The sequence below is a fragment of the Mercenaria mercenaria genome, unplaced genomic scaffold (genome assembly GCF_021730395.1).
Source record: "Mercenaria mercenaria strain notata unplaced genomic scaffold, MADL_Memer_1 contig_3518, whole genome shotgun sequence".
NCBI classification, from domain to species: domain Eukaryota; kingdom Metazoa; phylum Mollusca; class Bivalvia; order Venerida; family Veneridae; genus Mercenaria; species Mercenaria mercenaria.
The window spans coordinates 43,780-64,912 of NW_026461664.1; the positions used below are offsets into that span (position 1 = coordinate 43,780).

General features: G+C 35.1%; 1 protein-coding gene across 1 annotated transcript; it reads left to right on the plus strand.

The window, feature by feature from the left end:
- Positions 1-560: 560 nt before the first annotated feature.
- On the plus strand, positions 561-21,087 carry LOC128553133 (uncharacterized). The gene is made up of 3 exons (XM_053534250.1): positions 561-603; positions 2,896-3,375; positions 20,170-21,087. The coding sequence occupies exons 2-3, from the start codon at positions 2,940-2,942 to the stop codon at positions 21,051-21,053; spliced, it is 1,320 nt and encodes a 439-aa protein (XP_053390225.1). The 5' UTR covers positions 561-603; positions 2,896-2,939; the 3' UTR covers positions 21,054-21,087.
- The last annotated feature ends 46 nt before the right edge of the window (positions 21,088-21,133 follow it).

Genomic DNA, 21,133 nt, shown 5'->3' on the forward strand with positions numbered 1-21,133 from the left:
AGATACGATATGCTCTCAAATAATAAATGATATTAATTGAACACAAAATTTCGGTAAAAGTCAGTTTTGTCTAGGGTGGCTATGTGTGTTCGATCTGCTGATTGATAAAAATGACTGCAAGTATATAATCATTTTCTATTATAAAAATATCATATACTTCATAAAACAAACATAAAACTTTCGGCTTAAATAATCTGGGGGGTAGAGGGAATCAAATATCTTGCATATTTCAAAATGTCAAACAAAGCAGACGGTGGTGTAATTCAAGACAGAAATCACTAAACTCGAAACGAAAATTTTGATGATTTCTATAAATAAGTGTGTTCTGCAAATAAATTCAGTTCAATTTATATTTATTGTCTGTATACCAGGTACAAAGTTATGTAGGCCTACATTTGTAAAGCTTTTGAACGACATTTCTGCAAAATGGAGTGTATTGCGCGCAAAACTGTATGTGAGTTAGAAGAGATACAATCTCAAGGTATTTATGTTTCCATTTATTAGTCTGTAACCTATATATCATATAGGCCAATATTTATAGGTCTGTAACCTAAATATGGGTTATTCCTACTTTCGCTTTACTTAAATGAAGGTCTAACAAAGGTAAATAGTTTGTAATTTGGATTTTAGATAATTCATTACTTTAATCAGGTTCAATAAATATGTTTTCTACATAGGTCAGCGTATGACGAGTTATTTTATTTACTATAATTTGACTTCATGTATTTGATAGGAATTTTCAAATGCCGGTGTAACATTAAATTTTGACCCCGTTGAAAATTGACCCCATTGATCAAAATTTAATGTTGAAATGTCGACGGGGTCAATTCTCGACGTTGAAAAAGGACCCTTTGATCAAAGTTTAACGTTGAAATGTTGACGGGGTCAATTCTCAACGTTGAAAAAGGATCCATGGGGTCTATTTTCAACGGGGTCAGTATTTAATGTTACACCGGCGGTAACGATGAAATAAAAACTTAAATTATTGAAGAAACTTAGAAAATGAAGATTAGATATTAAATTAAAGAAGCGCCATAAAATAACTGTATTCTTTTCTATTTCCATGATAGTCATTATACATGATTTGTATGAAAAATATGAGATATACAAATATTTAGTTTCAAACTGACCGTTTAGTTTAAACATATTTTATTGCCAATATATACATACGATAATTGTAATAGGCAAAAGGGCTGACCCACAAGTTCTCGCAACATTAGTAACGGGTTTCCCTTGACTATTAGGCCAAGACAACGTGTTTAATGTCTTAACATTTAATTGAATTAATGTAGCAATATGTACAGAAATCAGTGTATTTAGTTAACATAAATTTCAATCACATTCTGTTTCTAACTTTCTACAGTGTAAATTAGTTATTCTTTATTTATTTGGGATTTACGGCGCACCAACACAGTATAGGTTAAATGGCGCCAAACAGGGCTACAAATTTTGATTTCACATCTCATTTACATCGAAATAAAAACATGAGGTATGGAATCAAAATTTGTATACCTGCTGGAATCACAGAGTTACAGCAAAATAAAGTGTTAAGACCCTATTAGTCGCCTCTTACGATCATGCAAAGATTAGGCAGTGGTTCCAATTCTTTTCATACACAGATCGTCCCAGAACAACATGGGGCAGATAGTTATTCATTCATCTATATTCTTAAAACTATGCTGAAAAGAGATTGACTGAATAAGTTTGCAGATGAAGTTGTGAAAACACATTTATTCAGGAAGGGCCTAAATTGTCCACCTGAAAACTTGTAGTATAGCTGTATATTACCTGTATTATAAGAATGATTTTCATGAAGTTTTTGTAGGTGAAAAAAGTAGGTCACTAGATCGTGGTGGGTCTTTATCAGCTGGTACCAAACTGATTTAAATCAATATATTTTCATGTAGGTAGTATTGTTTAAATATTGACGTATTGGCGCCGCAATTTTGGAAACTAATGTGACAGTGGGATTCTTGGAAACGCTTTCAATTTTTTTTATTATTTTTGAGTGGATTCTGATCACGCGGACTTACAGGGAAAACTAGCGACCTATCATTTTTTTATGATAAGGATAACTGAAAAAAGCACATGCCTTCCACCTACAGAAATCAATACTCTGATAAGGTTAGCTATTTTCTGTACCGAACTTTGTGGCACTTCCAGGTATGACACTTGATATATTAACAAATGTCTAATACAAAACATTTTAGTTTATATATAAACAAATTATGAATAATTATGTAATACTTCAGGATAATTTAACATAAGTAATAGCCCTATTTGAAAGAAAGAATTTAACTTGTGTTCATACTACACTATATGACATTATCTCACGATTACCATAATAACTCAAATACAGAGTGCTAAACATTACCTAAAATATAAAATTATTATCTAAATGTTCTATTACTTCCGCTAGTTTTATCAGAGTAGATGTTAGCATTAAATTATATGTACACCAAAGTCATTTTATGTAATTAATATTAAACACGTTACTGACATTTTGCCAGTATATCAGCCTTACCTGTGGTACACTTATTCTGACATTCGGCATACATTTAGACAAATATATTTTAAATGTATTACAGAAATATCAACACAAAAATATTATAATTTCATGGCCGCATCAACAAAACTCTAAAGGGGCACTTAACGTATTTTTGATTAATTTGATTATATAACACAAAATCGAAGAACAAACTTACAATAACATCATTGTTTTGTCAATGCTACCTGCAAAGAGATGTGTGGTGTTACAAATGGATCGATCGCGTTGTGCACAAATAGATCTTTTAATAAATATACCTCTGAAACAATTTCCACCAAAGCACATATAATATAACAAACAACTTTAAGATCTATCACGATTAATTGCATATCATAATTTCTTTTCAGATACGCCTATACTTCATTCTCCAACACCACTTTAACTAGTAGTTATGGCATCTAATAAATTTGATCAAAGGGCAATCGACCCGAGGCGAAAGAACTACTACGAGTTAAAAAAAGTTGGAAAACATTGGATAATAAAAGCTGGCGGTAAAGTAAAACATTTGCAATTTGCTAACAATGCAAGGGAAGTGTATTTAGATGAAAACATTATTGCTGTTGACGACATTTTGTTCGAAGTTAAAGAAGACTCCAGTGGTGATATATTTACAGAGAGGATTTCACCGCTGGTTTGCCAACCCGTTTTAGATGACAAAAACCAGACTAAAGCTGTAAGCCAAGCTGAACGTTATGAAATTGAACAGGTAATGTTTGATATGGGATCCGGAGACTTTGATAAAGGTAATGATGAATATGACTCTCTTGAAGCGGGACAAACGGAAGTGGACAGTATTATTGAGAGATGCAACATCAATGCAGCTAAAGGTAGGTGCATTGGATAAGTTAATATTTTACGATCTGAATATATTTATAGTATTGTTTATCAAATAAGTCATAAAACCGTAAATATTTTTCTTTGAAATCTTGCAAAGCTTTCCCTGTCCTTTATGAATTCTGCCCATCAATCTATACAGTCTGAATGCACATTTCGCTTAGGGCAGTAAAACATGCGGACATTAAAATGACTCCAAAAGAATGTTAGCGTCATTAAGACGTCGCTGCTGACTAAGGGGGTGCATTACGAATTGTGTACATTTTGCGACCTACACTTTATAAATTGTGCTTTATGCTCAAGTGACATTTAGATATAAAAGTTATTGAAAAGGTAATCAAAAACGGTTTAAAGAAACGGAAACGACAGAAATAACTCAATTGACATTTAAATATAAAAGTTATTGAAAAGGTAATTAAAAACGTGTTAAAGAAACGGAAACGACAGAAATAACTTTTCCTGGAGGAAGAGGTTTTCCTCTTCTCAATTACATGCATAAAATATTTTCTTTAAAACTCAGCTTAATAGATATAATTGAAATTAAGACAGACGTAAATGTAAATCAAAGCGCTGAAAGCACAGAAAGGTTGAAACCCGCATTTGATATAAATATTCATCACGCTAACAATTCAAGTCACTTCCATGAAACTATATACTAGAAATTCTGCTCTACTACAACCATCAACTGTCTTGAAACACACTGACGAGCTGGTAAAGGCAACCCTTCATCGGCTTTATTAAAATTTATTACAATGATACCAATGGGAAAAACAGTGTCTCTTTCATAAAAAAAACACAAATATTCACAAAGAGAATACAGATAATAGAAATATTAGTTCCATGTTTTTTATCATACGTAAAAGAACATAAAAACGTGTTGAACTGTTCCGTTTTTGACGAATGATTAATCACCTGTATAGCGTCTGTCTATAATAAATCGCTATCCACCCAAAATTGTACAACAACTTTATGATGAGTAAAACGTGGATTTCACTTTAATATATTAAATTTTGAGAGTTGATGTTATCTAATGAATAGTGCTTGTAAAATAATCAAGATAAAATAGCATTTTTGCAGTGAATTCTCTTGCTGCTGCGGCGCCGTATGTGTTGTGTTCTTGGTGATGTTAGATGTTTCTTTTATTTGTTCAATTTGATTCAATGATCCATTTACACAAGGTGTCTGAAGATATTTAACTGAAATCAGTTATACAGGGTATACCCCTTTAACATTTAACAGACAACAGTTTGAAAGGCTGAACACCACTTAATCCGGCTTTATAATGGATTTCGACATTTTCTAGCATGATATTAGATTTTCAGAAACTTATACTCCCATAATGAGCTATACCGCTACTTTAGAAAAACAAAATGAAAAGGGTGTGTTAAATTTTGTATAAGAAAACTACAGTTCTTTTAAATACAGCCTGCCGAATTTACTCCTTTTCGCTTCTTTCAGTTTCTGTTTTCGAGACATTAATTCTTATGCCGCGGTTTTTACCTAGCATGCGATAGGAGCATGCCGAGTTCAAGAGAATGCTAAGTGATACATAATTAAATGTGGTAAAGTAAAAGAAAATACGATGCTATTGAGAAAGAGCACCTGAAAGATTAGCACTATTTATATTTACACTACTTCTGACTAGACCAGCGGACGCTTACATTTGATTTTGGTAGTGATATGCCTGAAAAATACAAACGTTACTTTACGCTAAAAATCTATAGAAAATGCTATTTTTAAACTACCAGTGTGTCAAAGTTTCTCTTTTGATTTTTTAAAAGCTTGCGGTCTAGTTTTTCTGAGATGTACAATTTTATATATTTTCTGTAACCATGTGCATTAAAACGATTCTTAAACCTGACCAGGAACTTTTACATATTAATTACGTAGACAGATAAGCTGTCGGAATACTCGTGAATAATCAATACAATTAATGCGGAAATAGAACGGCGGATTAATATTAATCTGCTTCAGTAAAACTTGATATTCTTGCAGTCTCTAGAATACGATTGTAATAGAGTGAAACCGCTTCGCAACCTAAAATTTGTGTTTTAACAGGTTTTGAATTTATCTAGGGCACTGTGACTTTGACCTTTGACCTATTGCCCTAAACAAATTCAAGGGTCGTCTGCTGATAATAGGCAACCATCCTGTGAAGTCTGACAATTGTATGCCAAGACTATTTAGTTATCGAGAGTAAACCGGTTCAAGTCTGAAGGTCATTGTGACCTTGTCATTTGAGCAACCAACACAAAATCAATAGGGGTCATTTTCAAGTCAGGATTATTCTGTCTTACTAGTATGACTTACACTGAGTTGTTCTTCAGTTATAAATCGGAATCCGAGGGGAGGGAGGTTGCAGATGGACTTTTCGATTAATACATGCCGTCCCCTTTCGGGGGCGGAGGAAGGAGGGGTAGTAGTAAATGGGTCACTTTAGAATCAATGACGTCATCTAGTTTTTCAATAGCATATAACGACCTTAAGGCATATTACTCATACATGTATTTATAACGTCATCATGTTTATCATTAGCATATAAGGACCTTAAGGCGTATTACTCATACATGTATTTATAGCGTAATGGCTTACAAATTTCATTAGCATATAACGACCTTAAGGCATATTGCTCATACATGTATTTATAGCGTAATGGCTTAAAAATTAATTGTGATCTGTCAACTAGGTTATTCCGTCAATGAACGATGAAAACAACGTTCAGCTTTTCTAATCACGCGATAGCAAAACATTCGAATATGTACCGTACCAATAGTGACGTAATGTTTCGCACCATGTTCGAATAAACCCTATATAGTATTGTTTATCCTTGGCATATAACGATCTTAAGGATAAGGTTTATTACTCAGACACGTAATATAACATGTACCTTCGGACAATAATAATTACTATATTCCCCGTGACAATATTAACTACCATACTTTCTTCGTTATTGAATCATAAGCTATATTTAGATGTTATGGTTCCATAATGAGTAATCTATTCTTTACTTCGTAAGCTATATTTAGATAAATAAATCATTAACGTTGCAAGAATACGTCATTATTGTCGATTAAACAGGAAACAGTATGTGTCTTCTATATATTTGACCCTATTTACTCTCGCGTAAAATATAACATTTCGCCCTCATTTAATGGACGGCTATAGCGATATCAAACGCTTACCAGATCTTTACTCTTAGGTATCCAAAATGGCAATGAATAAATTTCAACTGTAATAAATAAAGTCAATGCGGCGTTCTGATTGGTCAATAAAATACGCATCAGTGTTCTGATTGATTAGCCATACGACGCATTCTGATTGGTAATTCACAAATCACACGCGTGTATCTCAAAAGGCAATTTTATACGACCTACAACTCCTCCGTCCCTCGCTCCCACTCTCCCTCCTCCTCCACCTCCTCCCTCCACCTCCACCTCCTCCCTCAACCACCTCCTCCCTCCACCTCCTCCACCACTTCCTCCTCCTCCCTCCACCTCCTCCTCCTCCCTGTATTTCCTCCTTCACCTCCTCCCTCCACCACCTCCCTCCACCTTCTCCTCCACCCTTCACCACCTCCTCCTCCTCCACCTCCATCTCCTCCCTCCACCTCAACCTCCTCTTCCACCTCCACCTCCACCTCCTCCGGCTCTACCTCCTCCTCATCCCTCCACCTCTCTCCCTCCTCCTCCTCTTTCCCTCTTCCTCTTTCCCTCCTCCTCCTCGTCCATCTCCTCCACCACCTCCTATCTCCCTCCTCCTCCTCCACCTCCTCCTCCCTCACCATTGACCTCGACATATTCCGTGTTGATGGCTAAAAACTAAGAATGATGTTTTGTCTGATGAAAGCGCAGTTATATACTTTTCATCGTGGATATTTTAAGTAACGCCCGTCATTCCTATCGCTTTTGATTGGGTACTAAATATAGAAATAACAGTTAATTCCAGTCAGAACCTGTATGCCTAATTATCTGAATAAGATCGGATAAGCAATGAAACTCTACTCACTATATACTCTTAATTCCCATACAGACTTTCGGCGATTTGATACAACCCAATCAGACTTTCAGTACTTTGATACTACCCATACAGACTGTCAGCTCTTTAATACAACCCATACAGACTTTCAGCGCTTTGATACAACACGTACAGACTTTCAGCTCTTTGATACTACCCATATAGATTTTTCTGAGCTTTAATACAACCCATACAGACTTTTAGCGCTTTGATACAACACGTACAGACTTTCAGCGCTTTAATTATCGATTGCTGCCTGTGCCCATTTGCCTAACGGCATTATGACTCAGACACGTATTAATAGTATCACGCACGACCTTCAAGAGAACTTCAACTAAAGTAACAAGTAAAAAATTGCTGCAAGATGCAGCAAATAGATGGTCGCACGGCCCAAAAAAAACCAAAGTGTTTGACCCATATTCAAACTTGACCTAGATTTTATCAAGGCAATAATTCTGACCAAAATTCATGAAGATCAATTGAAAAATACTGTCTCTATCGCATACACAAGGTTTTTCTTTGATTTGACCTATGACCTACATTTTGGCCCCAGATGACCCATATTCAAACTCGGCCTAGATTTTATCAATGCAATCATTCTGATATAATTTTATGAAGATCAATTGAAAAATACAGCCTATATCGCATACACAAGGCTTTTCTTTGATTTGACATAGTGTCCTAGTTTTTGACCCCAGAAAAATCATTTTCGAATTTTGCCTAGATTTCATCAAGATAATCATTCTGACAAAATTTCATGAAGATCAGTTGAAAAACTAGAAAATGCTTTTGTAAAAAAGCGCATGTCTCCCCCAATGCAAAGTCCTATAGGCAAGAAGTCAATAGGGGTCAGGAGCGAAAGTCAAAGAGACACTGATGGTTGGCTGCAATAGGGATCATCTACTTGGCATGTCCAGTCATCCCGCTAAATTTCAACACTCTTGGCCTAGTGGTTCTCAAGTCAATGTTCAGGCTCCTGTGACCTTGACTTTTGATCAAATGACCTCAAAATAAATAGGGGTCATCTACTCCGCATGTCCAATCATCCTATTAAGTTTCAACATTGTAGGTCAAGTGGTTCTCAAGTTATTTCCAAAAATGATTTTACATGAACAGGCCACTGTGACCTTGACCTTTAATAGACTGACCCCAAAATCAATAGGGGTCATCTACTCTGCATGTTCAATCATCCTATGAAGTTTCAACATTCTGGGTCAAGTGGTTCTCAAGTTATTCATCGGAACTGGTTATCAATGTTCAGGCCCCTGTGACCTTGACCTTTAACGGAGTGACCCCAAAAACAATAGGGGTCATTTACTCTGCATGATCAATCATCCTATGAAGTTTCAACATTCTGGGTCGAGAGGTTCTCATGTTATTGATTGGAAATGGTTTTCCATGTTCAGGGCCCTGTGGCCTTGACCTTTAACAGAGTGATCCTAAAATCGTTAGGAGTCATCTACTCTGCATGACCAATCATCCTATGAAGTTTCATCATTCTGGGTCAAGTGGTTCTCAAGTTACTGACCGGAAATGGTTTTCAATGTTCGGGCCCCTGGGACCTTGACCTTTCACAGAGTGAACCCAAAATTGTTAGGGGTCATCTACTCTGCATGACCAATCATCCTATTAAGTTTCAACATTCTGGGTCAAGTGGTTCTCAAGTTACTGACCGGAAATAATTTTCAATGTTCAGGCCCCTGTGACCTTGACCTTTAATGGAGTGACACCAAAATCGATAGGGATCATCTACTTTGCATGTACAATCATCCTATGAAGTTTCAACATTCTGGGTCAAGTGGTTCTCTAGTTATTGATCGGAAATGGTTTTCAATGTTCAGGCCCCTGTGACCTTGACCTTTGATGGAGTGACCCAATAATCAATAGGGGTCATTTACTCTTCATGATCAATCATCCTATGAAGTTTCAACATTCTGGGTCAAGTGGTTCTCTAGTTATTGATCAGAAATGGTTTTCAATGTTCAGGCCCCTGTGACCTTGACCTTTGAAGGAGTGACCCCAAAAACAAATGGGGGCGTCTACTCCAGCAGCCCTACAACCCTATGAAGTTTGAAGGTTCTAGGTCAAATGGTTCTTTAGTTATTGCTCGGAAATGAAGTGTGACGTACGGACGGACGGAAGTTCTAACGAAACGGTCTTTATGTGACTCCCCCATTGTTCTCTTTATTGTTCTAACAGTCACATAAAAAGAAAAATAGTCACACAAACAGAACGGAATGAATGACATCAAAGAGAAAGTACCGTTATGCAGTCACTTAACCATCATTTCGCGGGCACGGACGGATGGACGGAAGGACGGACGGACAGGGCAAAAACAATATGTCTCCTGGGGGAGACATAATAAAGCCTCTGTCGCAAACACAAGCTAAATGTTGACAGACGACAGAGTGACATCGAGTGATCACAAGAGCTAAAAAAAAAACAAAGAGTACAAATATGTCCCAAAGAGTAAACAAAATAGTTGGGAATAAATTTATTTCAAGGAATACAGTATTACAGCAGTTTAAAGGCCTAGATTCACTACTATATAAGTGTCCCCCCCCCCCCCCCCCCCCCCCCAAATCCAATATACAACTCCCATCTTATCTGCTGCTTATCAGCGATTATGTAACTGTAACTGATTAAAGGGCAATTAGCACAGCAGGGACACCAACTAGACCATGAGGATGTGTGCAGTGGAGTTGAAAGAAATTAATTTTTCTTCAGTGAATGTGGAATGATAATAATAAAAGTTATTTTTTTGATATTATATGATAATAACTACTACTTTTATGTTATAATAATAATAATAATAATAATAATCATCATAATTATTATTATTATATTATATATAGGATGATAAAATATACAGTAATAATATTGAAAATAATAATGATAATAAAACACAAGTATAGTGAAAACTTCATGAATTCTTTGTGCTGACAAACAATATTTTTCCAGTTGGAAATTGATTTTCTTGCATTCATGTAATCAGCATTATCTGAATATAAAATTATTGTGTTCCATCTATACTCAATTTTCATTTTCAGTATGTTGCCAAAAGTGACTTTTTCATGCTTTGCTTTGTAACTTTGAAATGCACATTCTGTTTTCAGTTTTAGACAAATGTTCTTTATAGTATTCTGCAAGCTTTAGATGAGTGAAAGTCACATTTTTCTGAAATATCACAAAACTCCAGACAGAATTTAAAAAAATAAAAACTTGCATATTTCTTTAAGCAAGTTTCTCATTATTTCATTATTGTGGAAATAAGTTTCTGATTATTTTATTATTGTGTTTGATCATCAAATATTTTTCTTCACATAGAAATGCAAAAAAAAAAACAAGTGTAACTTTAAAAGTTATCAATTATTCATTATTTTAAAATAAATTACATTGTTTCCACTTTTCACTAATTGATACACTTGTAAGGTAGACTGACTCTCCAATAAACAATGACCCTTGTTTATTGGAACCATACTGTGATGGTCATTAGCCCCCAACTGTGCAGGTGAAGACAGAAATCCCTTGGCCCACTGCCAAAATCTAGGCCTTTAAGTAAATAAAATGCATTTTTATATTTTACCTGTAGATCTTCTATAAAAAAACTGGGAAAAGATAACTTCACAACGCGACAGTTTGCACAGCCAGACCAGGATTCGAACCTGGAACCTCCCCAAAACACAAATTACCATACGTAATTTCCTCAATTTTGGGTTGCTCTGCCAGTTGAGCTATCTGACCAGTGGAACTGCAATATCCTAGCAATATCACTTAAGATAAATGTTCGATTTGCGGTTTTTAAAGCTGAAAGGGAGCATGAAAATGTGAAAAAATGGTAATGAGGATATTAGTAATCATTCAAGTTTCTACCAAGTCAACTCTGTATATAAGCTGATTTACCACCTTTTTTTCTATTGAGCCTGCTGAAATTCTCTCAAAAATATTAATTAAAATCCTCTTTTAATATTTAAAACAAGCATTGTCACAAATAAATACAAATTAGGTTAGAAAAAAAAGTTTGTTTCCGGTATCCCGACCTACCCTTAATTCCGGACCCTAATTCTTTTTCATTGCCTCGGAGAAGTTTTTTTTTATTTAATGTTTTAACAAAAAGTTGAAAAACTGCACTTTTTATGTTTTAAACATAGTCAGTGATGTTAAAAATCAACTTACTCAAGGAAAAATCAGCAGGGACTAAGGGTGTAACGATACATCGGAATTCATTTTATCATGATACATCAGTTTGGCGATACACATATCATAGGCCTGTTATTTCGAAATTCATTTTATCATGATACATCAGTTTGGCGATACGCGTATCGAATCATAGGTCTGTTTCACAATACAGAAACGATAAGTGAAAACTAGAAATATTGCATGATATCTTACATACAATCAGTGTTAAAGATAGTAACTAAAGAAATGTATCATTCCAAGAGTAGAGACATTGATTAATTTTTATTTTGTCACATAAATGCTTACTTACGATACTCAATTCGTATCGCGATATGTACCGTATCGTTGCATCTGTATCACGATACATATTGTATCGTGAGACTAGCATATTGTTACACCCCTAGCAGGGGCCCAGTAGCCCATGGTTCCTAAATTTTTGGCTGGGACCCTAAATTGTTGAAGAAAATGCCCATATACCTAATGTTAAACATTTATTTTGACAGTCTGGGCCCAAAAATAAAAGTAGCTAGTTTATATCCCTGTTACTGATGCTCTAAAAGAATAACTCCCTTATTCGTATTTTTGTACACAAAAATAGTTTCCGAAAGGTCCCACTTGATAATAAAATCCAGATTTTTTTTTAAAAAAAATTACTGACCAGCTACCTACCTATTTTTCTTTAGCATGTTACTGGAAACATTTTTTTGGCCTTACAGTACATGTATACCTAAATTGTAGTCATACAGGGTATCTTAAATACTATATGATTTTTAAGACGGGAAAGTGTGCAGATTGGAAATTATACCAACACTGTTTCTCAAAGTGAAAGTACCTAAGTTGTTTTTCAAAGTGAAAGCACCTAAGTGTATTTGAATGGGACTAAAATTACATTTTCATTTTTCATCGAGTGGGTGCGTAATCTCCCTATAAATCCATATCTACATTTACGGAAATACTCCCAACATTCAACTATTAATTTCTGATCATAACTGGGAGGTCATGGCAGTTGTTAAAAACTAGGGATATCTTCAAATAAATGTAGCACAAAATATGCAATTATAGCTGCTGTCACTCATGCAGAAAACCCTGAAAAATGTGTTAGTGTCATAATCTAGGGCCTATATAAATCTTTATCACTTTAATTTTATGTCAAAAGCATTGATATGTCATTCAATACATTCATACACTTACAAGAGTCCAAAACACAATTTTCGTCTTGTAATCAAAACTAGCAGAAAAGTAGTGGTTGTTATTTATAATTAGGACGTACATTATGTACCAGAAGACAGCGAGTCAAAATTTTTCACCAGGTCTCAAATCGCCCATTATCTGGACTGTCATTGGACCTTATAATAAGACGAAATGCCCCCTTGTGCAGGACATTGGATTGGACAGTTCGCTTTAATAATTGGAAAAACCTTAACAGCGCCACCTGCAGAGTGTAACATATGTACATGTGTAGTAAATTCGTGTCGTAAGTCACATGGTCTATTCTAGGATTTCTTCGTTTTAAAATATATATTGTACAGTACATATATGGACCATCCATGATTTCAAAGATTTTTCTATACAAAATCCTAGACTTGTTATCTCTTTAGACAAGCTTATACATCGATGTACAAGAAAATTCTCTCCAAGACACCGAGTCAAAAGTTCTGACGCGGTCTCAAATTGATAAATTAAAATGCCTAATGTTTCAGTAACTGTTTCAGACATTGGGGTATGTTTATAAATAGCGTCATTTAATAATTGGAAAAACCTTACACAGCGCCGCCTGCCAAAAGTAGCATATGTACATGTATGTGTAGTAAAATCGCGCCAAAAATCACGTGGTCTATTGTTTACACTATTCCGTCTTCAAAAACTTCACATTTATACACATTAAAAAATGATACTTTGACTGCAACTCACCTCTATAAACCTATTAAAATGCGTAACTAAGCAAAAAGTCTTCTAAAGCATGCTATTTATTTATGATTCCTATTGATAGTGTATTAAAGTAGGTCATCACTTAGGGTGACTCGCTATGAGTTTGGTTTATTCTAAAATTTAGATCAACGAATGTGAATTGGCACTCAAAATGCATTGTTATCAAAAACAGTATTGTTGGTAACAACTTACCTTGTTCTTGACAAAATCCACTACAAAATATTTTAATAAAAAATACGTTACACTGACTACACTTTATGTACAGCAAGAATGACATAATTTTACTGCGCATGCGCGAATGGCCCTGCGCAAATAACTTGAAAGGCTGAAATTGATCAAATCCGATTCAATATAATGCAAATTCTGCAAATATTGCAAAATATAAACCAGAAGGAACAAAATAAAATAATATTAATTCCATTATTGTTGCGATTACACGTTAGAATATTCACTTTCTGAGTGTCAAACGAAAATTTAACAGAAATATGACCCGAAGGGAAAAAATTGTCAAATCCGAACCCATTGCACATTCTAAAACCACCTCTATATGCCCGGCCCAGATGGGCCGTGCAATAATTATACGCGCCGTGACAATGATTGACCCGACAAAAATATTTACTACCATAATTTGTTCGTTCTTGAATCATAAGCTATATTTAGATGATATGGTTCCATAATGAGTAATCTATTCTTTACTTCGTAAGCTATATAAATATAATGTCAATAAAACTAGAAGCAGTATTTGTCTTTGAACACAAATTACTCGCGCAGATCCTTAAACTTCGGTATCCAAAATGGCAGTGAATAAATTTCGACGGTAAAGTATAATAAATAAAGTCAAGGCGACGGTCTGATCAATATAATACGCAGCAGTGTTCTGATTGGATACCACCCATTGTGATTTTGGATACCACCCATTGTGATTGAACATTCTTAAATCGGATAAAGATGTTTTTCACCACCAGGAAGCATTAAATGCGTTAATCGATGCTTCAGTCCAGAATGTACACTGGTACATTTGTAGCGAAAAAAAACAGCTTATTGTTCTAATAGTTAAATTTTAAACGATTAAAATCTTCGTGTTCCCTCGTATATAGCCGATGATAAATACGGCAAAACTAGAGCGTACGCCATAAATATCAAATTATACATTAATGAGCTATAATTTATAAATAGAAATGACACACGCTACCGTTAATTTTAACGGGACTGTATTTAATTTAACTTAAACATTACAAATCATGTGTACTTAATGGCACCGCTACAAAAGATGTCAGACGGTTTATTACATCTATTCCCAATAATGACCCACAAGTTTCTAACCATTCAAACTTGTGTTGTTGTTGTTTTTTTCTGGCATCTTCGTGTAACAAAGTTGCTATTAGATGTTTAGTACAATGGTGACTTTTTAGGAAGATGATTTGTATGTTTAGTGTTTGAAACGTAACCTGTCTGTCAGCACATAACGACTGTAGCGCACCAACAATCTGAAGGAAAATAAAAGTTTAAAATTCATAAATCAAAAAGATCATTCTTACGTAAAAAATGAAATAGTATAAATTTTCCACGGAATGACCTAACATTCATAGAATTCAGTAACCATACGTTTTAACATCATTAATTTATTGCGGATCTGTACAATACCAGCCAACATATCGAAGTGACATCTATAGCAGTTAAAAAATGCGGTTCTGGTTCAGGGAGGAGGTGGAGGTGGAGGGAGGAGGTGGAGGAGGAGGGAGAGTGGGAGGGAGGGACGGACGAGTTGTAGGTCGTATTAAATTGCCTTTTGAGATACACGCGTGTGATTTGTGAGTTACCAATCAGAATGCGTCATATGGCTAATCAATCAGAACACTGATGCGTATTATAATGACCAATCAGAACGCCGCATTGACTTTATTTATTACAGTTGAAATGTATTCATTGTCATTTTGGATACCAAAGAGTAAAGATCTGGTACGTGTTTGATATCGCTATAGCCGTCCATTAAATGAGGGCGAAATGTTATATTTTACGCGAGAGTAAATAGGGTCAAATATATAGAAGACAAATACTGTTTCCTGTTTAATTGACAATAATGACGTATTCTTGCAACGTTATTGATTTATTTATCTAAATATAGCTTATGAAGTAAAGAATAGATTACTCATTATGGAACCATAACATCTAAATATAGCTTATGATTCAATAACGAAGAACATATGGTAGTAATATTGTCACGGGGAATATAGTAATTATTATTGTCCGAAGGTACATGCTATATTACGTGTCTGAGTAATAAACCTTATGCCTTAAGATCGTTATATGCCAAGGATAAACATTACTATATAGGGTTTATTCGAACATGGTGCGAAACATTACGTCACTATTGGTACGGTACATATTCGAATGTTTTTCTATCGCGTGATTAGAAACACTGAACGTTGTTTTCATCGTTCATTGACGGAATAACCTAGTGGACAGATTACAATTAATTTTTAAGCCATTACGCTATAAATACGTGTATGAGTAATATGCCGGCTTAAGGTCGTTATATGCTAATGAAATTTTTAAGCCATTACGCTATAAATACATGTATGAGTAATACGCCTTAAGGTCCTTATATGCTAATGATAAACATGATGACGTTATAAATACATGTATGAGTAATATGCCTTAAGGTCGTTATATGCTAATGAAAAACTAGATGACGTCATTGATTCTAAAGTGACCCATTTACTACTAGGAGGCATAAAAGCTGTTCTCATTAGAAGCTGCTGGTCCGATTTTGAAATAATGTCTTAAGGTGACAAAAACTGTTTCAATTAGTCTAAAACCATTTTCGCAAGTTTTGTTATATTCTTATATTTACATAATATGAACTTAATAGTTTTGGTCTCAAACGGCTGGCCCGATTTTAAATTAATTTCACACTTTTTGGTGACCCTCCACGCGATTGTTCAAATTAGGGAGCTGCCAGAGATCGTGTTTTCTATATGTATATTCTCATTTTTTGCGCCTTTTTTCTTATGTAAATTATGTTTGAGTATCCCGTTATCCACTACTTATCATCCGTACCTAAAAATAGAGGTAACATACTTACAATATGTGTATGCAAGACAAAGTAATACAAGTTCATATGATTATTGAGTTTGAAATATCAAAGTTATAAACAAGCATTCAAAGATTTATTTTTTAAAAAAAAAACATTCGAACATTAACTTTCAAACATAACAAAACATATCGCTATTCCATTTGGTTTTGTAACGGTCCATGTAAAGTGCTCGAATTCCAGAATCTCCCTTCTTCCCAAACATTACTTTCAGTTTTTTTGTCTGAGTATTTCATTATTGCTGCCGTACTAAACTCAAAAATGCCCAACCCGCACCATATTACACCCCATCCACCACATGCACTTTCCTACTCTGAGCAAGAACTGCGGGCGTAAATTGCTTCGCTTTACGGATTTCTTGTTATATTTATTAGACAAACGTATGCTATCGATACAGTTCTGTGTACCAGTTTGTGCAAATATGCCCAACAGGCATTCTGGTAGTATTTGGTTCAATATACTTTGTAAGTGTAATATTTGTTTGCCGAGTTTAAATACATATGTTGGCTATCTGACAATTAATTTTTATAGGCCATCCAGCTGGCTTACGGAAGGTCGGTCGTGCTACCGAGGTGCCCACATGTAATGAATTAATACACGAAGAGACTAAAAATGGCAAAACCATTTCATAAAATTATCATATTCCGGCTTTAAATTTTTGACAAAAGTTTTTTCGTACTTAGTCTTATTTTTCCATTTTATAAATGACGTTGGATATATTTTAATCGTTTAGTTTTAAAGTGTCTTCGAATTACCCTTTTTACATTTTATTGATAGACATTGTCTCTATGAATTGGTTTATCAAAACATCTCTAGAGATAAACGCCCTTTTTTCATAAAGTGACATCAATGGAAATTAAACGAAAAAATAGTGGTAATTTTTTCACCAATTGTGCCCTATCAAAAGCATTTGCAAGATGGCCAACATATATTGTTAGATTCAGCATACCCAAAATATGTTTAAACAAGGGGGTCATGATGATCCTATATCGCTCACCTGTTCCATTTGGCCTTGGAATCACCAAGATAAACATTCTGACCAAGTTTCGTGTATATAGGCTCTTAAATATGGCCTGTACAGTGTTAACAAGTTTACTTTGATTTGAATGGTGATCTAGTTTTTTACGCCATTTGACCCAGTTTCGAACTTTGCATAGAAGTCATAAAAAACATTCCAAGTGCATGAAGATAGGGTTATAAAAATGGCCTCTAGAGCGTTAACAAGTATTTCCTTTGATATAAGTGGTTGACCTAGTTTTTGTCCCTACATGACCAAGTTTCGAACTTGACCTACGAATCATCAAGATGATAATTCTGACCAAACTTCATGAAGATAGGATGTGGCATCAAGAGTGTTAATAAGCTATTCTGTTCATTTGACCGAGTGATCTAGTTTTTGACCCCATATAATCCAGTTTTTTACTTGGCCTATGAATCATCAAAATTAAAAATTCTTACCAAGCTTTACGAATATAGGGCCATAAATGTTGTCTCTAGCGTGTTATCAAGCATTTTCTTTGTTTGTTTGAGGGTGAACAAGAGCCAGCCTTTTTACATTTACATCTGAGGGTCCTACATTCAGATGTACACTTGCAAGCAATAAACCCCAAACAAGCATAAGGAATTGGATCACGGGTAAAAGGAACTGGCTTAGGTGTATTATCTGCCACCTTCCATCCCACGACGGGAGGTGCAGGCAGGTATGGAGTAGACACCGCTGCTTGATTCCATACCATATTACACCCCATCACCCGCATGCACTCTCCTACTCTGAGCTAAAACTGCGGGCGTATATTGCTTCGCTTTACGGAGCTCTTGTTATATTTAGTAGACAAACGTAATCTATCGATACAGTTCAGTGCACCAATTTGTGCAAATATGCCCCACAGGCATTCTGGTAGTATTTTGTTCAATATACTGTACTTCGTAAGTGTAATATTTGTTTGCCCGCATGTGATGAAATAATACACGGAGAGGGCCTTGGGGTCTACATCCACCATCAAAGCTGGAAAGTCGTCCTATGACTTATAACTGTGTCGGTGCGACATAAAACCCAACAAAAAGAATTATAGGTCAAAGTGGCAGAATACAAAATGTCCGCCAAGTTAGGATATTTTTATACAAATATGTTATAGTATTACAATTACCCCAAAATATTTGGGTTTCCTTATTAAACTAATGAACTAATGTATGATATAGTAACAGAATGAATTAACATTTTTTTCAAAGATGTATAGCTTTAAAGTTTGATATGTGCTCGTTCAAGAGCAAAATGAATAATAAAACAACCCACTCTTACATGACTATTTTTGCCAAAAGTAACATTAGTTTTATTCTTACTATTATTAAACAATAATTATCCACTTTGGTTTTTGTTATACTGGCTACTCTAACTTTATGTTTGGAATCAGTTTACAGCACAGAAGCTTAATGCATAAACTGTCTACCATATAATTATAAAAAAAAAAATATATACATTGCAATATTTGAATTCATAGTCAAATTTCATCTGTTAATTTACTGCCTTGAATTCATACAGCTGGTAATTTAAATAGATCTGTGAACAAGAACCAGTCTTTTTACATTTACATCTGAGAGCCCTACATCCAGATGTACACATGTAAACAATAAACTCCACACAAGCATAAGGAATTGGATCACGGGTAAAAGGAGCTGGTTTAGTTTTATTATCTGCCACCTTCCATCCCACGCCGGAAGGTGGAGGCAGGTATGGAGTAGACACTGTTGCTTGATTCCATACCAGTGCCTACAGTTTCTTGACCATATGTTTTTGCAAGTAAGAGATTCACAGATTTTCGTTACTTTCCAAAGCCCTTGCCTATCTCCAAGACCTTTATCAGTTTTACTCCTTAAAAACAGATTATTAAGAGATTCCCCAGAAATATAATGTTGTGTAACAGCAAGTGAGTGCATGAATGGAAAGCACATTTTTATGCAAAAATGAATTTAACTATTGACAACCTACCTAATACTGTGACATGAATGTGTTTTCATTTTTACGCTGTTCCAACCATCATCCATACTGTTGCGCATATTTTCTGAAAGTGGTATAGTAAAATGTATTCATGACAGATACAATAACATTGTTACAATTCCATCGTTTACTGCAGGGACATCATAAAGAATGATTCTTGTTTTAACCCCACGTGACCAAGTTTCGAACTTGGCCTAGGAATCATTAAGATGAACATTCTAACCAAGTTTCATAAAAACAGGTTATAAATGTGGCTACAGGTTACAAATTATGAAGAAGCAGATTACTAACTTGTTTCGGTTACAGAAATTTTATACACACTTGTCAGGATCCCCGACTAAATAATTTTGTCAACTATTATTTGTCTCCTCATAAACTGCCTGGAGTATCTCCGTAATAAGAACAAGTATGGTATAAGATTTGCATATACTGCGACCCTAACACTAGATGCGATTCACAGATACAGTTACTTTCTCATATACATATATATATTTACAATTGACTTGTAATAATTTTACAATTGACCCTCATTTGTTTATCCACCAAAATGTACTCTAAATTATAAATGTTATTCAGGAAGTTTTTCGACAAAAGAGTCACAGACGCTGGAACCATCTTGTGATGTAAGAATTAGAAATACGGGCATGAGAAAAGATGTACTTCATGCTAATGCAGACGTGGAGTCTAAAGTGAAACATCTTTCCATGTCACCCAAACAGGTAATAAATAAAGTAATTGAGAATGTTACAATGACAGAGTATGATGTTGTTAAGGAATTGTATGGTGACAAGCTCGCCTGTCTCAAAGAAGAAGGTGCTACAATCAGTCACAGTAGTAGTAAGAAGGAATTGTCTGTCACGGGCAATGTTGTCATAGTAAACACTGCATTAGTAACCTTGCGTAAATATGTTCATGATGTTAAAGACATGCAGAGTTGTGAAGTACCTGTTAACTCTTTCGTAGACAAGGAAGTGTGCAAGATTCTAAGTGATTTGCCGGTTAACCGAGAAATCGTTTATATATGTAATAGAAAAGACTCGTGTATTGTTGTGTTTGCTAGAACAAAAAGGGTACTAGACAGAGCAGCAAGAGACCTACAGATCAGACTTAAATACAGGGGACAGTATACCAGACAAGCAGAAGCAATGGATACATCAGACGATGGACAGGTATCCCCTGGTAAAGGAACGTCATCGTACAAGCCAAAAGTCAAAAGAAAGTTTTCATTGTCAAAAGATGTAAAGAATTTTATCGTATATGAAAACGGGAACCTTGTTATAAGGGTGTATGAAGCCAACATCATAGATGTTCCTGCTGAAGGTATAGTGAATGCTGCCAACCAAGACCTTAATCACGTTGGCGGTGTAGCCCGTGTCATTGCGAAGGCCGCAGGTGAAACACTTTTAAGAGAATGTGAACATGCAATTTTGAATAACAAAGGTAGGATACATTTTTACTAATCTCCCATCAACCTTATGTAGGAAGTCGCTGTTTGGGTTCAGAGATGTAAATGGACACTTAACCTGACTAGTGTTCCTGG